Source organism: Acipenser ruthenus, chromosome 6 (assembly GCF_902713425.1).
Source record: "Acipenser ruthenus chromosome 6, fAciRut3.2 maternal haplotype, whole genome shotgun sequence".
Lineage (NCBI taxonomy): Eukaryota > Metazoa > Chordata > Actinopteri > Acipenseriformes > Acipenseridae > Acipenser > Acipenser ruthenus.
In genome coordinates, this window is record NC_081194.1 from 74,152,523 (window position 1) to 74,174,789 (window position 22,267).

Genomic DNA, 22,267 nt, shown 5'->3' on the forward strand with positions numbered 1-22,267 from the left:
GTAGTAAAAGAGAAACAGATTATGTAACTTTGTAATTTCGGTAATATAAAGACCCTGGCTGGCAACAATTCTGCACACAATTTATGGAAACAGCACACTTAATAACACCATTGACACCTGCATTCCATGATGTTCAAAAGCAGGTCCATATTCCACTCCTCACGGAAAACACTGGAAATGTCAATACAAAGAGCAATGGTGTGCCCCTCCCCCTTGAATTACCACCTCAGCTAATATATATATATATATATATATATATATATATATATATATAAAAAAAATAGTAAACACGCCATGCCAACAAAATGTTAAAATATAGGCTATCCACTTCACCTTGCTTGTCTTTGAAGCTTGCGACCTGTGGTCTTAAACCAGACACAGTATTTGTGCAGAATTCTTTATATTACGGCCATATTAACTGTAATGTACTTTTTTTTTATATTTAGTATTAAACATTTAAGCTTTTCCATAAATATTTTATTGGCAAATCTTTATTTATTTTTTTCCTGACTTATTTATACAAAATTGTTACGAAGAACAAAAATAACACCCTACTGTTACTTCATTGCTCTAAACAGTGGCACGTCTCAATATGCCGCCTCTTTATCAGTGTTCTGAATGACTTAATTGCACACCTTGGATCAATGTAACTGTTAAAAGACCAGCTTGGAAATAAACTCCGTGTTGTTCAGTTCAATAACTGAGGACAGGGTTGAAACAATAGAAATAATATGATATTAAATTAATTAAAAAGAAAAAAAATGAAAAGAGGTATAGAGCAGTGTTAAAGGTTTTAGGATGCTGTTAAGATCACACACATTTTTAAAAAAAATCATAATGTAATTTAGTGCTATTTACTAAAGATTTTGAGGAAACCCTTAGGTGTTTTGCATAATTTGGCATCAAAATATGGACCTTGAACCTCAAAAAGCAAAGTACAGGCAAGACATTCTTATCTTTTATATTTTTACATGATGTTACTATGTTAAACATTATTATTATTATTATTATTATTATTATTATTATTATTATTATTATTATAATATATGGCATGACGTTTAAAACAAAAATGCCAGTTCTAAAGAAATTCCTTCACACAAAAACATGGGAACCAATTTTCCAAATGCCCAGTTGCTACCTGAAAGGCAACAGTAGTGTACTTCAAGAAACAGAAAACAATTCAACTTTATAACGCACAAGAAAATAGATATGTGTAAACTGGTGTCCTCTCTGTACTCCATAACACTTACAGTTAGTGTATTGACAAGCTTCGCAAGTCGGAATATTCATGTACGTGATACCTGATTAATGTACTTTACAATTTTCTACTTCATAAATGCTTGCGTTCTGAATCTCTCCCGACTTATATTTCAGTAAGTGTGAGTTTATAGGATCCTCCCATTTCCTCAATCGCTATCTGGAAGGTGTCTTCGTTGGAGTAATGCTTCACAATGTTGTCATCCATATTAACCAGGATCCTGGAACACATGAAGTAGTGTTAAGTTCAGCTGGCTAAGTCCACTATACTCTTTTATGAAGTTATGAAACTGCTGATGATCAGGTTCCATGGAATATACACGAGTGATAACAAAGGCTATATTATCACTAGCAAGGCTGCCACTGGTTTTCTTGCGTATTTTACTTAAATACAGCTATCTCTTGAAGAGTCAAAAGAACTGAGATTCATGAAAGAGATGAAATGCATAAACTGGCAGGATCCAAGAAAGTGGGGATACACCCTCGTAGGCTTAAGAAAACATCTTTCTGCTGTTTGATAAAAGCTGGTTTTGTTGATGGTATTCAGTAGGTGGCGTGTTGATACTCAGATTTTTTGAGTAATTACCTTTAATACATATTTGTCAGCAGGTATTAAATAAATCAGTGTGTCAAAACAAGAATAGCTGACCTTCCATCATCTTTATTTCCTCCTTCAGTGGAAGACACTGCTTTTCATATATGGCATGGGAACGGTGCTAAGTGTCTAAAAGACCTATTTATCGACAATAGCTTCGGGTCTTTTGAAAAAACACTCTCAGAAATACAATCTGCCCAGAACCCACTTTTTCAGATACCTACAAATTAGAAATGTTGTCAGGAATACAGTAGCACAGTTCCCTGCACGTCCCCCTGAGTCTGCTCTTGACTGTGTGCTTCGATTCGACCCCTACTGCAATGGTTTGATAATTAAATCTTCACACTGTCCTTCACTTTCCAACCTAAAAATATTTTGGGAGCAGGATTTGTGATTCAGTCTCTGGGAGGATGATTGGGAGTCTGCTCTCACTCACGTGCACTCTTCATCGGTTTGTGTCCGGCATGGCCTTATACAGCTTAAAGTTCTGCACCATATTCATGTCTCAAAGGCCAGGCTGGCAAGGATTTATCCCGGTTTAGACCCAACCTGGGACTGATGTGGGTGGGCCCTTGCTACCCTCATCCATATGTTTTGGCCCTGTCCTAATCTAGCTCACTTCTGGACGCCTGTTTGAGACCCTCTCCCAAATCATTCAGCACCCTATTGATCTTAACCCTCAATTGCATTATTTGGTATGACACCAGATGACATTTCTTTAACAAAACTCCAGTCTGACTATTTGGCCTTCTCCACACTACTGGCTAGACGCCTGATTCTGTTTGCCTGGAAACAAGCTGCCCCGCCCACACATGCTCAGTGGCTGAGGAACCTTTTGCAGCATCTAAAGCTGGAAAAAATAAAATATACACTTCAAGGATCTACTGACAATTTTTTATTTTGCTTGGCATGCCCTTCTATCACATACTAATAAACTTAGATTTCCACGGCTCCTGATACCCATCTGTCTACCCTTTTTCTCTCTTCTGAATGCAAACTGATTGCTTGCAATCTCTTTCTTTCATCTTTCACTCTTCCTCTCTCTCCCTTTTCCTGTCTTTGTTTTTCTCTCTTTTGTCTCCTAAATAAATTTTTAAAAAAAAACAATCCTGGCAAATTGAAAATGATTTCATGATGCTATGTATTATATTATTTGAAATGTGTATATTACCTTTGTTATTTTGTAAGTAATTTTGTGTGTAATTTCTTTACTTAACAAAACCAATAAACAAAATTCAAAAAAAAAGAAGAACCGCCCCTTACCAATCTGAGAGGGAATTTGTCCACAGTTAGTATTTACTCACCCTTTTTTGCACTTCTTGTAAACTTTTTCCACTTTTTCTATTGGCACGTCATATTTGTCTGAAACCTAAAACACAACACCCAGCAATTACATTTCACACCGGAATTTTCTAAACCCAATAACACAAAAACATTATTACAGTTATAAAGAGCAGCTCATTGCCTAAATCAGTGGTTCTCAGTCACCTAAGGGTCAGTTAAATAAATTAGGGCTTGAATGGAACAAAGTCCTGAATGGGTATGGACCCTGAGGGTCAGATTTGGGAACCACTGTCTCAAATGGTTCATGCTGTCAAATAATAGCAAGTAAGGAGAATCTGAATAAAACTAAAAAGAAGTCGTCCTGTTCAGGGAGCGCACACAATGAGATCCAGCCCAGGGTGAAGGCTGGCACACACAATGAGATCCAGCCCAGGGTGAAGGCTGGCGCACACATTGAGATCCAGCCCAGGGTGATGGCTGGCACACACAATGAGATCCAGCCCAGGGTGAAGGCTGGCACACACAATGAGATCCAGCCCAGGGTGAAGGCTGGCGCACACAATGAGATCCAGCCCAGGGTGAAGGTTGGCGCACACAATGAGATCCAGCCCAGGGTGAAGGCTGGCACACACAATGAGATCTAGCCCAGGGTGAAGGCTGGCACACACAATGAGATCCAGCCCAGGGTGATGGCTGGCACACACAATGAGATCCAGCCCAGGGTGAAGGCTGGCACACACAATGAGATCCAGCCCAGGGTGAAGGCTGGCACACACAATGAGATCCAGCCCAGGGTGAAGGTTGGCACACACAATGAGATCCAGCCCAGGGTGAAGGCTGGCACACACAATGAGATTCAGCCCAGGGTGAAGGTTGGCACACACAATGAGATCCAGTCCAGGGTGAAGGCTGGCACACACAATGAGATCCAGCCCAGGGTGAAGGTTGGCACACACAATGAGATCCAGCCCAGGGTGAAGGCTGGCACACACATAACGTATAGAACCTCAGTGTCAAGACAGAGAAAGCCTGATTAAATGTGCACTGCAGATATACCAATACACAGGCACATTGCAATTTAACCCACATATATAAACAGTCACATTTACAAAGAAAACAACATTAAAACATTGTAGTCCCCAGAACAGGAATCTGGCAGGTGTCCACTATAGGCTTAACTGCATGCTGAGATTATAGGGCTCTTTTTCTGCTGGCAGCAGTAGTTTTCTCTCCCAGTGGACTATGGCATTCACACACCATTGTTTTTATAACCAGGAAGAGATTTTTTTCCTAACCCTCCTGGCATATTGCCAGGCAGCTCAGGGGCTCTGCTCATTCATTAAAGCTGACTTCATTCACAAGGTTTAACCAATCAAGACCCAGGGACTGAACTCATGATGACCTCCCTGTGTCTGTCTGCGCTGATGACTAAGTCATTGAATTGCTCTGACCTCCCCAGCCTCCCTTTCTGTTGTGAAGATCCAGACTACAGAAAGACTGGATACTTACTGCTTCCATCAGTCCTTTCAGAGATGGGGTCTTCAGCAAAATTGCATCAAAGACTTCCTCAGACTCTTTCCTTACATACAGCAGTACTAAAGGAATGGGAAGAAAATGCATGTTACAAAAACAAGCCTTAAACAACTTGCGAAGATTCAGCTACTGTTACTTGCAGGGTAGTTGCATTACAAGTAAGCATTGCTCTGTGATTAGACTGATGGCTCAGGCTGGCAGGGCAATAATTGCATGAGTGAGAGCATGTGTGTTAAAGTGCATCTCTAATCAGTAACAGCATAGGAGCAAAACATTTTTTTTTTAAAAAACAGGTCAATGGTTCAATTCACATTTTACAGAACAGAGAGAAACACATGCACTGCAAGTGTGTTTTACTTCTTTTTCCTGGTCACCTGACAAGGCCAGCACTCTGTCTGAACAAACTGCAGTCGAGTTTTCCAGGGCATTGACTTGAAAGGGCAAGCGGTTTTGTTGGCACGTGAACTTTCCAGTCACACGTTACAAGAACAAGCAACAACATCAGTTAGGGGTATACTGAAGTTCAGCTGCCCCCCCCCCCCCTTCACCCCACCACTGGAGATCATGCATAAGTAGATCAGCATAACCTCAACTTTGACACTCTCTATAAGTTCTAAGGACTGCCTATACGTTTCATCACCATTTTATGACAGGTTCTGAAGATATAACCATATGTAGGTACATATGGGAGCCTCAACTGTTTCCAGGAACTATTCAACCCCCACAGGGGATTACCAAACTAGTCCGTTCAAATATATAAAGCAAACACCATAGGTCTTTTATTTGTCGTTGTTTTTAAAAATGGGTATCCTATACCAAACCCTTTATTACAATTGCAGTTGTTCAAAGGGTGCCAGGGATCCATGAAAACAAGCTCAAAGTTAAAAGAATAATAACAAATAATTTAAAAAGACATAAAAACCTTTTTTGTGCTCATCAATCCTGGCGACTTTTCTCGAAGTTGCACCGAAGTCTTCATTGGACACGAAGGGTCCCCTTTTCATCCCAGCCCTAAATGAAAGCAAAACTGGACAGTGAGCATCAGCTTGGGCCTTCGAAATCTGCGCTAATGCTACAAAAGCCCCTTTTTTTACAATGCTAACACTACAACATTGCAAACATGCAGCAGTTATTTACAATCAATTATTATTATTATTATTTGTTTATTTAGCGGACGCCTTTATCCAAGGCGACTTACAGAGACTAGGGTGTGTAAACTCAGCTGCAGAGTCACTTACAACTACGTCTCACCCGAAAGACGGAGCACAAGGAGGTTAAGTGACTTGCTCAAGGTCACACAATGAGTCAGTGGCTGAGGTGGGATTTGAACCAGGGACCTCCTGGTTACAAGCCCATTTCTTTAACCACTGGACCACACAGCCTCCTATAATTAAAAACAGTTTCTTTAAAAAAACAAAAAAAACAAATCCTTACCCTTCTGTCATATCTTCTGAGCCAAGTGGCTAAAAATAGAAAAAAAAAGTAACAGTTATTTTGTGCACTCTTAAAAAAAGTTCATTTCTGCACCCCATGATTTTTCATACTGTGGAGGTTTGAGGTTGTAGACTTATTTTGTGACACACTGTCATTTTTATCTGCCCCTGTCCCAGTGTTGTGCTCTGTGTCCACTGTAGAGAACACCACATCAATACAGTAATGGTTTGGGTCTGAATAGTAATATTTTGGGTCACAACAATACAACCAGATACAGTACATTTAAAAAAAAGCTTTAACAAAAGGGCTGGGGGGTGGGGGTGGGGCTTACATGACGCTGCAGGTTCGCGAAGTGGCGGTCAGGGATGAAGAGGATGGGCTGAGTCTCGAATTCACCCATCGCTTTGAAAGTTGTGATGTCAGTCCTTTTGACAATAAGTGGCATCTTGACATCTGAATCTGGAAAGAGAAAGCCAGCCGTGACACCCTGCAACTTCTTGTGGGTGTGCAAACATAGATAAAGATGTGGCTCGATATGCACAGGGCAGCAATTATCATGCAGAGCTGCATGGGTTTCTCATTCTTGTTTATTTATTGAATATTTTAGATACAAAATAATTAAAAACAAGAAGCTTCTCAGTCTAGAAAACGGTTTTGACAGTTTTTTGGTATTTCATTTGCAGGTGGATAAAGTTGTTGTGTGTGTGAAATGTATAGAAAATGTGTTTCGTCTTTTAAAAATACATTAACATCTAAAATACAGTGCAGGGGCTCCCGAGTGGCGCATCCAGTAAAGGCGCTCCTCGCAGGATGTGCCCTATAGCCTGGAGATCGCTGGTTCGAATCCAGGCTATGTCACAGCTGACCGTGACCGAGAGTTCCTAGGGGGCGGCGCACAATTGGCTGAGCGCTGCCCGGGTAGGGAGGGCTTAGGTCGGCAGGGGAATCCACGGCTCACCGCGCATCAGCGACCCCTGTGGCCGATAGGGCGCCTGTGGCTCTGCAGCGGAGCCGCCAGATCTGTGTTGTCCTCCGGCACTATAGGTCTGGTAGCATTGCTGTGGATCTGCAGTGCGAAAAATGACGGCTTGGAAGGAGCACGTTTCGGAGGACGCGTGTTCCAGCCTCCGTTTCCCGAGTCGGCGGGGGGGTTGCGAGCGGTGAGCCGGGGATACAGATAATAATTGGGCATGCTAAATTGGGGTGAAAACCGGGGTAAAAATAATTGGCGACGACTAAATTAAAAAAAATAAATAAATAAAATAAATAAATAATAATAAAAAAAAAAATACAGTGCAGAAGCATTGATTTGCGTAGCACCCAGCCTAACTGTGCCCTACAGCCACAAACTCCCTTGCGGTTATTAACAGGATATTGTTTTCCTGTTTCAGATAGAATAGCACTGTTGTTCCAGTTATAATACCCATCACCCAAAGCCAGTACCCGCCTCATTGTAATATTACAGTAAAGCTGTTGCCAGTGTGCGCAGGCCCTGCATACGTACAGGTACTGAGGGGAGTAGTGGGGTCAGTGCCCTTCCCCTTCCTCCTGGACTGCTTCCTCCTCTCATCCCGGATCTTGCGCTCAGCTCCCTTGTCGCAGAACACTTTGATCTGGCAGAAGGCACGATGGATGGGCTTGTTGCTGCGGTTGTTGTAGCTGTACGTGTCGATCTGGAGGTTGAGAGGAAGGCCCTTGACACCCTTCTGAGAGGAGAAGTCGGTGCTCAGACAGTTCACAGAGATGAAGATCTGCAAGAAATGACACAGAGCGAGCCAGCATAAGCACTGGTGACAACTGGTCTTGTGTGTTCTGAATATCTAGTTTACATATGTTTGTTTAGGGCAGAATTAATCTAGGACACCGTGAACATTGTTAAAAACCTATTGTACAGTATACATCTCTTACACAAGGATACAGGATCCATGAACAGTCCATACCTAAATGAATAAAGATATGTCATACTGAACTGTTTTGCATTTATGAGCCATGGTGAGGTTTTATACCCCAGCACTTATTATGATAGCTCTGTTGTGGTTTTATTTAAGGTTTCGCTGCCTTCCAGTTGATAGGTTTTCGTTTTTTTTTGTTTTTTTGTTATTATGTTCAGTGGTAACCAGTGTATTGTATTTATTTCAGTACTGTGATAGATATGCATGCACCTTCAAAAGGGCAACAGCAACATACGCATATGGCCCCCTGCTGGAAACTTTGTTTATTACTTGTTCAGCGCTTTCAGGATTTATAAAGTTAATGCTTGAAGGCTATGGGAAATCATTTTAACATTTAATGTTTATTGCACAATTAGAGCTATCAAGAATGAATGAATGAATGAATGAATGAATGAATTTTTATCAATAACACTATTAAATAACCAAAATAAAGTGTATATGTATTGTGAGAGACTCACGCTCTCTCGGGTTCGTTTCCAGCGCGTAAACACTGTCCCAACATACAGGAACTTGTTTTAACAGCGTGATTGCGCTGTTTTTATTTACAAAAACATTAAAAAAAAAGGAAAACGACAATTTTTTTGAGTACTTACTAGCTGTTCACAAGTCCCTATACTCACCACTGGACAGCTAAGCTTGTTACCAGTTACAAAAACCTTCAAACAAACACAGTTTACACAGAACACAAACTTAGCCAAACGTCGGTTTAAACAGTACCTAATTAATTCAAACCTCAGCCTCACACACGCTACAGCAGCCCTGAATGATTAAACTGTGAGGTTTTTATACCCCACAATAATTAGACAATTACACAAATCACTAAACACTAATACAATTAATCCATACCAAATGTAGGTTCCCAGGACTACACTTTCTCTGCTCCCTGTCTCACAGTATGCATAGGCCCGACACGGCTTCGATATGCGTCGAATGTACGGACGCCTCGGGGCGTTGTGCGGCACGACAGGTGCCAAATAGTGTGGTTTTGAAAAAAAAACAAAAGTAAAGCATATTCATGTTTCATCATCTTTAGGGCAAAAAAATATTCTTTTTTTAAAATATATTATAATTAAATATATTTACGCCAATAAAGTAGTCTCATTTATAACTTTGAATACACACTAAATTAAGCTGAGTAAATTAATTTTATTGGAACATGTGAAAGAAAGTACAGTGTATTTTTTTACTGAGGACATTGCCATTGAAAAGATACACCAGGGGGCGGAGTTGAGAGTTGTTTTTTCCCGTCACTGACTGCAGAGTGCAGACACACTGTTTACGCAGAACAGACATCTCGGAATTCAGTAATTTTTCAAGTTATGTGTCAGAGGGGTGGATAATGTGCATAAGTGTCTTTTTGTGTTTTTCTGTAAGTTATCGTTTACAAACTGCTAAAAATATACCGAGCATCAAAATAAACTTATCACTATTATAACACATTTATTTTCAGAAAAAAATAAGGTATATAAGATGGACATTGACGAAATGTGTGTTTTTTTTTAAATCACTCTATCATTCATCCTTGACCATGACATGCTTGAGTGACTATGACTGAAGCATATGCACTTAATCACCTAATTAGTGAAACAGTTGATTGGATGTTGATCGGAGTGATTTCAGCTTTTGAATTGCAAGCTTGGATAAAAGCAATAAAGAAAATCACAGAAAAACACCAACATGCCACGTCTGTCAAGAGAGCAGCGCCTTCCTACAATCGGCATGCTGGAGGCTGGACTAGGGCTTGCCAGACACACTCTGTCAATGACAGGCCAAGAACTGGGAGACCAAGTCACAACACCTGCCCACGATGGAAAAATCATTTTGCAGCATCTTGGTGATGTCAATTGTAATCAGCACAATACAAAGTCACTGCACCTGCTCTAAAATAGAGTTTGTCATATTTTGATCACATCTAGTGAATTTTATCCAAATATAAGTGTTAAGTTTCTTTTGATGCTCAGTATACATTATTTGAAGTGACAAAGTCAGGGTGAGTGAGTATAAGACAGCGATTATTATTATTATTATTATTATTATTATTATTATTATTATTATTATTATTATTGCTGCTATCCTCCAGTTCATTTAATCTTCTTCATCCAAATTGGCATGGCTACTTATTACTTTTGGGATTTTTTGCTGGTAATTGGTCATTCGGTTTCATAGTTACTGTGTACATTTGTAACTGTAAGCAAGATGGCTACCGAAACTTTACATTTGTTTCACGTTCCATTGCCAGCCCCGGATTATATTTTTTGCATCTACAGCATTCACTGTGTGTGTGTGTCTGTATATGTGTGTATATATATATATATATATATATATATATATATATATATATATATATATATATATATATATATATATATATATATATTATATATATATATATATATATATATATATATATATATTATATATATATATATATATATATATATATATATATATATATATATATATGGCCTTTTTTTATCAGAAATTGTATTATTACTTATATTTGGATGATTAAATGTTACATTGGCTTACCATAAAATTCAACTCTTTAAAAACTGCAGTAATGTTGGAAAAGTATGGTTGTTTCCATCTATGAACACTAGATGGCAGTACAAATATAGACATTCTAAACTACAATCTGTGGTTCCCTGGCCACTGTTTAAGTGATTCAACAAATAAGAGGAAAACTGATGGCCTTGTTTAGAACTTATCACTGAGGCACCACAGCCATACAAACACTATTGTGTATTGTGCAAACACTAATCAAACAGTTCCTCTTTCAACAAAACAAAAGAAGACCACAGTTTTGGCAGTACCTGTAGCTCATACGCTATGGGATAGAAACACAGGATCTATTGCCTCTAGTCTGCTCCCCACAATCAAACAATGCAGTTCTGTACACAGAGTCAACTGTCCCATGAAAACACCTGCACAGAGCTGCTGTTGGAGGGTTATATCATCCTGAACCCACATCCTGTTTCAAGGAAAACCCAGCGTAAGTCTTTCTTGAGAGAAGTTCATACACATTGAAAAGCGATAAACACTGGCTGCCACCCTGTTCTGCAATCTACAGAGAGGAAGTGAGAAAAAAAGGGAAATGCAAAAGTAGGATAGAATCTTGGGGAGATCTTGAGGGGTGTTCTTCACTGAGGGAAAGTCAACATGCTTGAGTGTGCAGCTCAGAGCTAATCGCCTACATCGCAGTCTTTAGAAAGGGTCAGTATCTCTGGAATTACCACAAGAAGCTCCCATCCAGTCTTGCAAACCACCTTTGTCTACCTGTCTGGTGAAATTCCACTGCAGAACTGTCAAAAACAGTTTTCTGCACAACAAAGTTCCTCATTCTCCGTGGCAATGTTCACAGCTTACCAGAAATACAGTTCAAGTAGCCATCATAAACAAACAGTGCTTTTTGTGATGCCAACTGGGAAATTCAAAGTCCCTCTTTTCCCCCTAACCACTTCGCCACTAACAAAACTGCAGTTTATCTGTGCCTCGTGAGGTCACTTGAAAAAGAGCAGACTTCACTGTGGAAGCAGAGGGAGTTTTCTGCCTGGGGGAGTTTCAGTGTCTGTGCTAAGAGGAGTATCTGTTTTCAAATATAATCCTCCTTAATAAAACTATAATAATAACCGGTTTCTACTCCACAGCCAAGAAAAGCTAAAGTGACATGAAACAATGTGTGCGTTTCAAAAGAAAATCCTACAAACTTCCTCATCTTCAAACTCCAACTAGCATCTCCTGCCACTTTCAACCATTATAGTGAGCGTTAGCTGGCGGGACAAGGGGCCTTGTTATTTTTACAAGACTGTCTATTGTGTGGTACATGAAATGTACCAAGAATAGAAGTCTGGGAGTTTTTCTTTTCCAGCTTAACTTTACCATGTAACTTACTATATATGCATTTAATCAAACTTTCTTTTATACACATTTTTTTTTTTTGGAACCTATCGAGAAAATGTCATGTATTTGAACATATATTTTGGTGAAAATGAAGGTATGCAGTACATCATTTGCTTCAGCATGTGGTTACCTAAAAATGACCCACAAAAATTCGGCCCTAACAGATCTATACATCATTTATTTCTGCCGCCAGGTGACTAGATAGCATCCTCCAATTCAGATTTTTTTCAGATCACAGCAGACTGGAGAAAACCCCTAGAAATGATCACAGAGCAACACTAGTTGTAATTCATGTTGGACTCACCTTTGCTTCATCATTTATGTCCCAGGTGAAGGAGATGGCGTTGTATGAAATCTCTTCAATGTTGCTGATCGTACTGAAGCTTTCTTTGTAATCAGCTGTTCAAAAAAGGATGAAGAATATTAAAACACAAATATACAATATAGTGGAGATACCTGAGGGGATGCAGTGGAGGAGGCTATATTTTCATAATCGCTCACACGAATTTCAGTTGACTTAAAACGTACAACAAGGCTTCTGTTGAACCAGAGCCACAATGCAAATGAAGGTGGAGTAATTGAAAAAAATAAATAAATAAAAAAGTGTATCCAGAGCATGTTCCCTCTTGCAACAATGTTCGTTTTCTGTTCACACAATAGACACTCGTTTCAATCACAGCGCCAACATTGTTGCAGGAGGGAGCATGATCTGGCTTTATCATGCCTATAAAAGAAATACTCTTGATCCTGAAGATTGTTCCCAAGGAAAAGTTAAGAAATGTGTTTCCAGCAGATTTATTGCCATTGTCTAGTTTAAACAGTTTGTTTCATTGTCAATCACAAAAACAGTAACACCACAAAACAATAAACAGTATGCAAATGGTAAATATCTGGGTAATGTGCAATAGGAACACAAACAGCCAGAATTAACCATTCCTGGTGTAGCTCAACTTGTAACATTAGTGACCCACAGTGATACTTAAAAAAGAATAGGACATTTTTTGATAAAAACAATAAAAAAACAATATTTAAAAAAAAACGCCAAAAGAAAATCTGGTTCTATGTTCATTTTGGGGTTCCACTTTGTGCAACAATATGCAAATGTGCTTTTGAGAAAGCAGGGGTAGGTGAAGCCGGCGGATCTCACAACTGTAAGTTTTGAAAGTTTGCTGTAAACAGGCAATTATCTACCACTCACTGTATTTGAGTCATGTTTTTAGTCAAAACATAAATAAAAAAATAAACGTTGCCTTTGCTTTTTTTATTATATTGTACATTGTCAGCTTGTTTGTTTAAAAACAAACATGTTAAAAAAAACAAACACAAAAAACTGCATAACCACCTGGCAAACCTGAAGTGGGCACTTACAAAAAGTTTTTTTTCTGAAATGGGGCCGTACATCTTTTAATTAGCATCTGATTCTGTCACACAGCTCCACTCACTTTGCTTATTTGTATTAAACAAGGAAAAGGTAAGCAGGAGCTGGTGAGCTCTCTGGGTTTGTTACATAATCAAGGACATGTAATCAAACAGAAATAGACCCTGCTTAATTATTTTGTTTCTGTACACCTAGGTGTTACCCCTATGATTTAACTGTTCAAATAAAAAAGAGTAACTGGAGTCATAAGGTGTGAACAGATAAATGAACAGCAACAGCAGAGAAAAAATATGACATGCATTGTGCAACAACCAGTTCATACACTCATTTTTTTTTTTCTTTTGAAGGCAAAGCAGTGACCAGCCTCTGAGCTGGATGATCAAGCCAAGCAAAGGCAATGAGAGGGGAAGTGACCCATCAGTCAATACTCCAGTCACATAAACGTAAGCAACATGTTGCATAGAACGGGTTTACTTAAATAGGTATTTATAGGGGACAACATAGGGGCCTAACTTTCCTGTTTGGGTCTTTGTAACCATGCTAGTGGTCCACTTTGACTCCCTTTTTTACTGAAGTGGAAATGAAGCATGAAAGCAGAAGGTTTCTTACCAATGTCAACGCATCTCTGTTTGGCGGTGTGTTGCCGAGAGTGCCAATATTTCCAGTGCTTGAGCTGGTCGTCCCTGCATTTCTCTTCCCCAAACACAACCATGACGACACTCTGCAAAATAATACAGTGAAATCCTGGCACTAGCATTTGTTTTATTATCCCAGTATGACTTCGAGTACTGTCAAACAGGCAGGGTTACAATAAGGCACCTAACAGTCCTAAAAACTATAGTTATAGGAAGTTAAAAAAAAGTATTTTAATAGTGTTCGACTCGTAAAAGTACAATATCAATACAGGCTGTCTGAGATCGAGAGCACTCACCCGGACTTTGCTGATTGGGGGATGCAGTCCTTTGCCCCTTCCATGCTCCTTCAGTGTGATTGGATAGAACTGCCCCTTGTTCAGGTAGGTCATTGTGCCATCTCCTGACTTCTGCCGAAGGGATTTAGAGGCTTCCAGTGTGTACTCAAAATGATTCCTAAAATAAGAAACCCATACTATTTATTAAAATAAACAAATTAATAACGAAATAAAATACATGTAGTCATTGCCAATGTTTTTTTTTACCCCGGTTTTCTCCCCAATTTAGAATGCCCAATTATTATTTGTATCCCGGTTCACCGCTGCAACCCCCTGGCGACTCGGGAAATGGAGGCTGGAACACCCGTCCTCCGAAACGTGCTCCTGTCAATCCATCATTTTTCACACTGTGGATCCACATCGAGGCCACCAGACCTATAGTGCCGGAGGACAACACAGATCTGATGGCTCCACTGCAGAACCGCAGGCACGCTATCGGCCACAGGGGTCGCTGTTGCGCAGTGAACCGTGGATTCCCCTGCTGAACTAAGCCCTCCCTACCCAGGCGGCGCTCGGCCAATTGTGCGCCGCCCCCTAGGAACCCTGGTCATGGTCGGCCGTGACATAGCCTGGATTCAAACCTGCGATCTCCAGGCTATAGGGTGCATCCTGCACTCCACATGGAGCATCTTTACTGGACGCACCCCTCTGGAGCCCGATAAATACATGTTCTTAATGTCAAAATCATTAGGTGGTATAACCGCTTACAGGGTATAGGATTCTCATCACAAATGTATTCAACAAGACAGAAATGATGACTTACCCTGAGATATTGTCGAATGTATAACCATCCGGCTCCATTCTTAGCTGCAGGTCGCTAGGGAAAGAAAACACCTGAAACAGTCGGAGAGAGAAAGAAGATTGCTGTTTTATATAAAACAAATGATAATAATACATAAGCCAACAACATCCTAGAACAGTATCAAACTTGTGCATTTCCCATGCTTACTATGATTAAGCATGTTCCGATTTTATATATATATATATATATATATATATATATATATATATATATATATATATATATATATAAAATATATATTTTAAGTTTTACAATGAATGTCTGTGTTTTACTATGTTTTTACAATAGTATACAGTAAACTTTTCTAAGGGTAAATACAGAAAAAAACCTTATATTTTTGTTATATAATGAAAGCATGCAACGTTCTAATTTCCAAAAATGAGACCTGTAGACCAGTCACTTCTCTCCCTCTATGCTACCACAACAGAAGTTACGGCTGTCCAGATCCTGCCAGGAAAAAAAAATAAAAAATAAAAAAAGGGTTTTGAAGCGCATTACCCACAATGGATTTTACCTCATGGGCCTCGTCCTTGAATCTCTCTGTGAAGGTGGAGTCTGGCGTCCTGCGTTGGGAGTTCTGCGTCTGGGGGTTGGGACTGAAGTGGTCTGGGTCGAGACGACGGTCAAACACAACGATGCGGCTGTCTGGCTCGGCATAGTGTACACCAGGAGGGATCCCCACCGTGAAGCCGTGGGACGGGGCTTCAGTCTTCAAGGCGTAGTTGGGGACTGTGGCAATGGAGAGGGTTACCATGGTATCCGGGGAGGGGAAGTGGTTCCTCTTGTCCTGCTGGTTTCCAGGCATTACAATGTTGAGTGGAAGCCCCTTTAAAAGCTGGAGTCTGTTCTCTCCTGCCAGCGTGGCTGGTTCTGGCACAGAAACCATGCAGTTCCTGAACAAAGAACATACATATTTGTGTAGGTTTCCTTTCCATGTTGTAATGCACATCAATAATACATACAGATGTTAAGTGAACATGCATTCATAAGGATACGGTCACAGCTGTGCATAGGAGGTTCAACAGCAGAACATTTTAATTCACAATTACCAAACCCATTGGTGGTTCAGTTATTGGAAGAGTTTGTATGCATTTTGTATAAGTAGTGTTCTAATTTACAGAGTATGCCATACATTAAAAATAAAACTACCCACTGACACAGAAATTTCTCACATTTCACACAAAATTCTAAATAGGTTTAAAAGGCCTAATAGTTCATTTGAAATTGCAACTTCAATATATATTGCTGTAAGTTCCATTTTAATATATTGAGCAGTTTATTATTTTTTTTAGGATCTTGTACTGTATGGTCTTATCTGGGTTTGGTTCCCAAGCACGGGTCAAGGTTTTTAAGGAATCTTAAGTGAACTAGCCGAGATACTTACTTTGAAGTCACAATTGCCAATTGTAGTTAGAGTACATTGGTTCACAAAGCCCTAAGGCGAATATGTATAATTTTTATGTTGTTTAAGATTTTCAGCTAAAGATTGGACAGGAGATGAGAACTGGGGGTGGTCGTGGCTTCAGGTGGCTGTTGGTCCACTTAGTAGCCTTTTGTCTTGGTCTTACTCAATTTGTAATCAATACCATCATACCTTTTGGCGAAATCAACATCAGTCAAAATAACTTCTGGTTTTGATGGCGAGAGCGTTCTCTTTTCTCTTGGCACCTAGAGGACATCATCACACGGTTATCATCATGCACCCACTCTTACACAAAGGCATAACAGATGCATTGATCCAGCCTGAAACTGAACTTGCTTTGAATGGGAAATCATACCATGTCTACTTCAAATCTGCTTCTCCTGCCTCCTGCCAAGCCTGATTGAAAGTCATACCTAATTTACTTTCTTTTTTTTTTTTTTACTGTTCCCAAACTGCAAGTACCTTGTAATAATCGTACAGCAACCCCAAGGCCGCTGCGCTGTCGTCATCTCCGTTGATGCTCATCATGGCCTTGGTGGCAGCTGTGAGCGGATTCTCCAGGAAAGACTTCCAGGCCTCGTCCTCGTTGGTGTAGGATCTCCGCTGGCTGTACGGGGTTTCATTCTGCAGCACCAGCACCGCCCTTTTGCTGCAAGTCAGATGTACACATTACTATATACAGCACCAATATACAGGTTTTACAGAGCAGAAGTGTGCCATTTTGCAGTTATCCTACCTCACCCTGCTTCAGCTTAACCATTTTCAATAAATCTATTTTACAGATGCTGGGCACAGAAAATGTGATATGCAGCAGATTTATGTATATGGCCTTGCTTGACAAATGTCATTCTTCACATACAGTAGTAGTATGTATATTCTGTAATATATAAAGGCTGCACCTCCCTCTTGCAGTTTAATTCACAACAGGGAGCAGCATATCTTATGAGCTTTGATAGTCATTCATGGGAACAGGCTTTGCTGCAGATTTCCACCTCAAGAAAGAATTTGTACTTGAAGAGATTATAATAAGAAAGGCCAGGTATGTGTCTATCTATGTGTTTATATAGTAACGTGTGTGCATGCATCATTTACCTCAGATCACTTGCTTTGAGAGGCTCTGCTGAGCAGGTTGCAGGAAATGGTTGGTAGAAACCGCAAGGCAGAGATCATTAAAAGATGAGCAAGGGCTGCAATTATGTTTTCTTTCAGATCAGTAGGGGCCAGATTGAGCAACAAATCACAATGCTGACTGATGTGTTCACTTCCTTATGCTACCTACCTTTATAGCATGACTTGCCTTCAGCAAAAAACGCACACATGCACTTAAAAGTTTTTCTTTTTGTTGTTATTATTATTACATTATTCTTGAATTATTTTTGATCACGGTTGTTGTTTTATCTTTAGAGTGTGTTAAATGTGTGTTTGGCTACTGCTGCTGGAAGGCTCTGGGAAATCTCTGCTGGTTTCAGAAATAAACAAATGCATAAGTAAACCAACACGGGGTAACCCACCTTTATCAGCCTGGGTTATGAATATTTACAGCACATGATAAGTTGAAAATGAGTGGCTGGACTGTGAAAGACTTTAAACCTGTGCTCGTCTCAGGTACTTGTCTTGTAAGGGCCAACCCGTTTAACCAGCGATGGTAACCCAATGAACTCTACAATAGGGGGCCTTCAGTTGATTTGCCAAATAGAAAACACAACTTTAGTCCAAATGTATTTTCTATTACTGTGGAATGCTTTAAATACCCAGGGATACGGCTCAACACAAACTTACAGTAGTATAGTAGATGCATGTGGATTGAGTCAAAACATGGAATTCAAGCATGATGAACAGGATACAATTCTGACTGGACTGGTTTGTCCAGAAAACTGGCCAAGCCAGTCAAGTAAGATTCCTCCTTTCAATCTGCTGTCTTCTGCAAAGACACAGATAGTCAGATATGATCATTCCAGCCCTTGTGCTACTTCTGAAGTGTGATCTCAGAAAGTGTCCCCGATTTGGGTTCTATAATCTGCCAAAATCCTTCTGACAAATAACACACCAAAATGGCTTTGACTTTTGACTACACTCAAAAACAGATTCTCTCTAGGTAACCATTCTATAATTTTCAAATGCAGCATTGACTGCTGCAGTCAACTTGGGAGACTTATACATAACTCACAGAACCTACAATAGCCTGGCAGGCAAAATAATGCTAACATAACAAGATGCAGCCTGTAGAAACTGCCTTGAAATCCTGATTAGAAACATTAGCACTAATAAATATGCCATAGAGAACAGAGCTTTCTCCTCATTTACGAAAGCTCAGACAAATGTCACAAGCAGTTCTAACTAACAGTAACTAACAGTGTCTTAAATGATCTCACATTGAATCACAATGTTGAGAGATCCTGTGCTGTGAAAATGTATAGTTGAACTACACAGAGCTGGTCAAATTGAGTATAGCTGTGGTCACTCTAATCCGTTTGAATTGTAACACCTCGTATAGAGTTCTGTCTAACTGCACAGGGGTTTCAGGTAACAGCAAATCAAGCTGCTCTATTACAGATACTTTTCTGTTGAAGAGTTTTGAATGACTGAATAATGAACACTGAGGCCTACACAATTTCTAAAATGTTTAGAAAAAGAGACTGAAGGACTGGCTCTACGGTCTCTTCAGAAATGTACACGAGTGTTCTTCATTGCTTAAATATTTCCTAATAAAGAGGTCACACTCTATAATAATAACAATAATAATAATAATACAATGATCAGTTCCCAAGTAGTTTCTGTCTATTCTGTTCTTCACAGAATACCATTGATTTCTGCAACCTGGCTGTCCCCCCTGTTTTACGGTCCTCCAACAGATTACCTGTGAATTAGTCAGAGGAATGCATCACAGAGGATAATAAACCAAACCGATTACCGAAAACAGAATTTCCTGCCAGTCAGGTGTAACTAACAGGGGGTTGTGCTCAGACAGGCTCAAGGCCCCGTCAGGTATGTTGTAACTACCAAAAAGATCCATCAGAGAGTTGGGAGAGAAATACATGCAAGACATTATAATAGAGAACACCTCAGGGATTCCTTCTGCAGAGCAAATTAACCTGCGTGTGAGGGAGAGCACATTTACTCAAAAGTATTTACAAGGTACTGCAGGGATTTCTACCAATTAGACTGGGAATTGTTCAGGATGGGGTGCTTAAGGCACAACACCAGAAACCAACTGTAAACGCCTGCCTGTTAGTAGGCCTCATTATGAATGTGTGGAGGGGTGGAGGGAGGAAAGGGGCGGGCGAGGGGGTGTGCAGTGTCATAGTGTTTCACATAATTTAGAACTTTTTTCTTTCTTTAACTGCGGCTTAGCCATGGTGGTGCCAAGTATATTACACAAATAAACAAGCCACAGTAAAGAGGAATCACTTAGAAGCTGTTTGTGCCCAAACATATGTTTCATCAGCTCACCCCGAGTTTAAATTACTTAAACACCCACTTGCAAATACTGTTTCTTCCAAGCCGCAACAAGAACGTGTATTATCACAGAATATTATCTCCTACTTAAAATGTAAATACATGTGTTTTTTTTTTTTTCTCACTACATGGCCACATGGCTAATTTCGTTCGAAATTAAAACGTTTAAATCTTTTTTTTTTTTTTTTTAAGCAACCTGACGTCCTTAAATAACTACCATTCAGTCGTTTTCTTCATTTAACAATTGATTTTTATAACCAGGCATCGAGGCATCATCCGCAACATACAGAATAGTAAAAATGATGACTACGGTGCTAAAAAATATAAGTATTGTCCTGATAGTAGTTGGTATTTAAAGGCGTTTTGTTAGCACAGCTGTTTCAAGATGAATAGAGATCCCGTAGTGTTTTCTTTAATTTAAATGTTTTAAGAACATACAAACGAATGTAATGACGTGAAAGCATTCCATTGCTACCAACAATGAGCAGCGAATGCGCCAGTGTTTTTATTAAAGCGCTGTGTTATTGAAAGCCTGCTGGCAAACCGATTGTTAAAGAGATTTTAAAGAAACCAAGGAACAACGCCTCCAGTGTGCTCCGTTTCACTGGAGCCAAATGTGTTTTTGTAATTTGCTTTATAAGATATGTATCTCAAGAAACTAGTACAGAAACCAACCAAGTAAGATACTAATGTATTACTAGGCTAGATTAAAATCGCACTTATTTAAACATGTAGAAAAACTGCCTAGATAGAGTTAAACCAAAAGAAACACGTACACAAATAAAAGCAAACAAACAAGCAAAAAAAGAAATAAATGAATAAAACGCATTTACAAATTTGACAGAAGTTCTCGTTCAATTAAAAAAAAAATAGAAGAAAAAAAAAATCCATGATTTGTGAAACAAAAAACATAATACGATCGGGGAAAATGTAAAAGCGTTAAACTGTTAATAAGGTTTAACAAAATCTTGCTGAAAAGGTGCAGTGTAAGTAGAAAGTTTTTTTTAAAAAAGAGAACGTCTCAAAACCCAAGTTAGAGCTGTATGGCAGGTGCTCATATTCACCTGCGCGAGCTGCAGGTTGCAACTTGACAGGTGAAACTACAAAACGCATCTACACACTGTCTACACTTGTCACACACGCACCCGAAACTCCCGTCTGCTAAAATCCAAACTGATGCAAGTTTTACCTGAGTCAGGTAAATGAGAAGAAGAAGAAAAAATCTATCAAAAAAGAAATAACTCGTTTATTTTAATCCATCTGCCCAAAATCTGTATCACTCACTGTTCTCCACCTGAACAAACTGAAGTAACAAAAGCACAAAAGAAAGATATATGTTTGGCATAGACAACACACCTGTTCCTCTGGACTTCACAATACAGTGAGATGATGAGAACTTACTTGTCGTGCTCTTGTGTCATCTCGAACGGTGGAACTGGACTTTCTAGTTAGGACGGTAAATCCGATCCGGCCGCTTTATCTGAAACCCTAATTTGAGAAGCAGAATGAGGGATATGTGAGAGGAGTCCTGAAAGAACGGGTTTTGTTCGCTTTTCTCGCTTTTTGGGGTGTATACAGATTGCGAGGCCGGTTTTACATGTGATTGGGATTGGGTTACCTAATGAAGGAGGAGACTGCGCTGTAATAACATTGGTTTGCTGCTTTTCATTGGGTTGCTGCGGTGGGCAGAGCAAATTTGTAAAATTGCTCAGGTGCAAAGTTGGCATGTTGCGGGTTATGAAAGGTGTGACAGAATTTGTAATGCTTTACTTATAAATAGTTTTCTTTTTACTTGTTGCTTTTGCGTGTTTTGGTAAAACCCTGCATTTAAAGAAAAAAATAATGTCGTAAAAAACTGTACCACACTAAAACTACTGTCTCTGTGAATAACTAGTGTTGGATAAAATACTTAATACCGGCAAATCTTAATACCGAAGTTGGACCGTTTGCTTAGCATTTTAGGCATAAGGTGCTGTAATTGGTGTAGTAGAAACCTATAAAGACATCAAGACACATCTGTCGCGTGTAGCATTACTAGCCCAACTATAATCTTAACATTCGTTTTTAGAATAGGACATTTGACACACACAGCATTGACATTAAAGCACAGAACTGGAAGCCAAGTGTTGTGTCCAAGGCGAGCTTCTCTGGTTGAATATATCTTCAAGTAAATATGTGTTCATTGACCTTCATTACTTAAATAAATAAATAAAACATTAGCCTACAGTGTGTCTATCACATTATTTCTGTGTTTGTCTTATTCATTTGGTGTATGCGTGTGAA

The 22,267-nt window shown here is 39.5% G+C and overlaps 1 protein-coding gene across 1 annotated transcript; it reads right to left on the bottom strand.

The window, feature by feature from the left end:
* Nucleotides 1-6: 6 nt before the first annotated feature.
* On the bottom strand, nucleotides 7-21,557 carry LOC117410522 (grainyhead-like protein 1 homolog). The gene is made up of 15 exons (XM_034017127.3): nucleotides 21,386-21,557; nucleotides 16,991-17,177; nucleotides 16,700-16,773; nucleotides 15,620-15,998; nucleotides 15,067-15,137; nucleotides 14,265-14,421; nucleotides 13,943-14,054; nucleotides 12,260-12,354; nucleotides 7,608-7,854; nucleotides 6,435-6,562; nucleotides 6,104-6,132; nucleotides 5,592-5,680; nucleotides 4,646-4,731; nucleotides 3,157-3,221; nucleotides 7-1,478 (listed from the first exon to the last, which is right to left on the bottom strand). Exons 1-15 carry the CDS (start codon nucleotides 21,403-21,405, stop codon nucleotides 1,364-1,366), a joined length of 1,854 nt encoding a protein of 617 aa, XP_033873018.3. The 5' UTR covers nucleotides 21,406-21,557; the 3' UTR covers nucleotides 7-1,363.
* Between the last annotated feature and the right edge of the window lie 710 nt (nucleotides 21,558-22,267).

Excerpts from the sequence above, each read along its gene's own strand:
- LOC117410522 (XM_034017127.3), bottom strand. The coding sequence starts at position 21,405 with ATGACACAAGAGCACGACAA. Across the intron at positions 12,355-13,942 it reads ACAGAGATGCGTTGACATTG|CTGATTACAAAGAAAGCTTC; the intron begins GTAAGAAACCTT and ends TTTTTTGAACAG. Across the intron at positions 3,222-4,645 it reads TGAAAGGACTGATGGAAGCA|GTTTCAGACAAATATGACGT; the intron begins GTAAGTATCCAG and ends GTTGTGTTTTAG.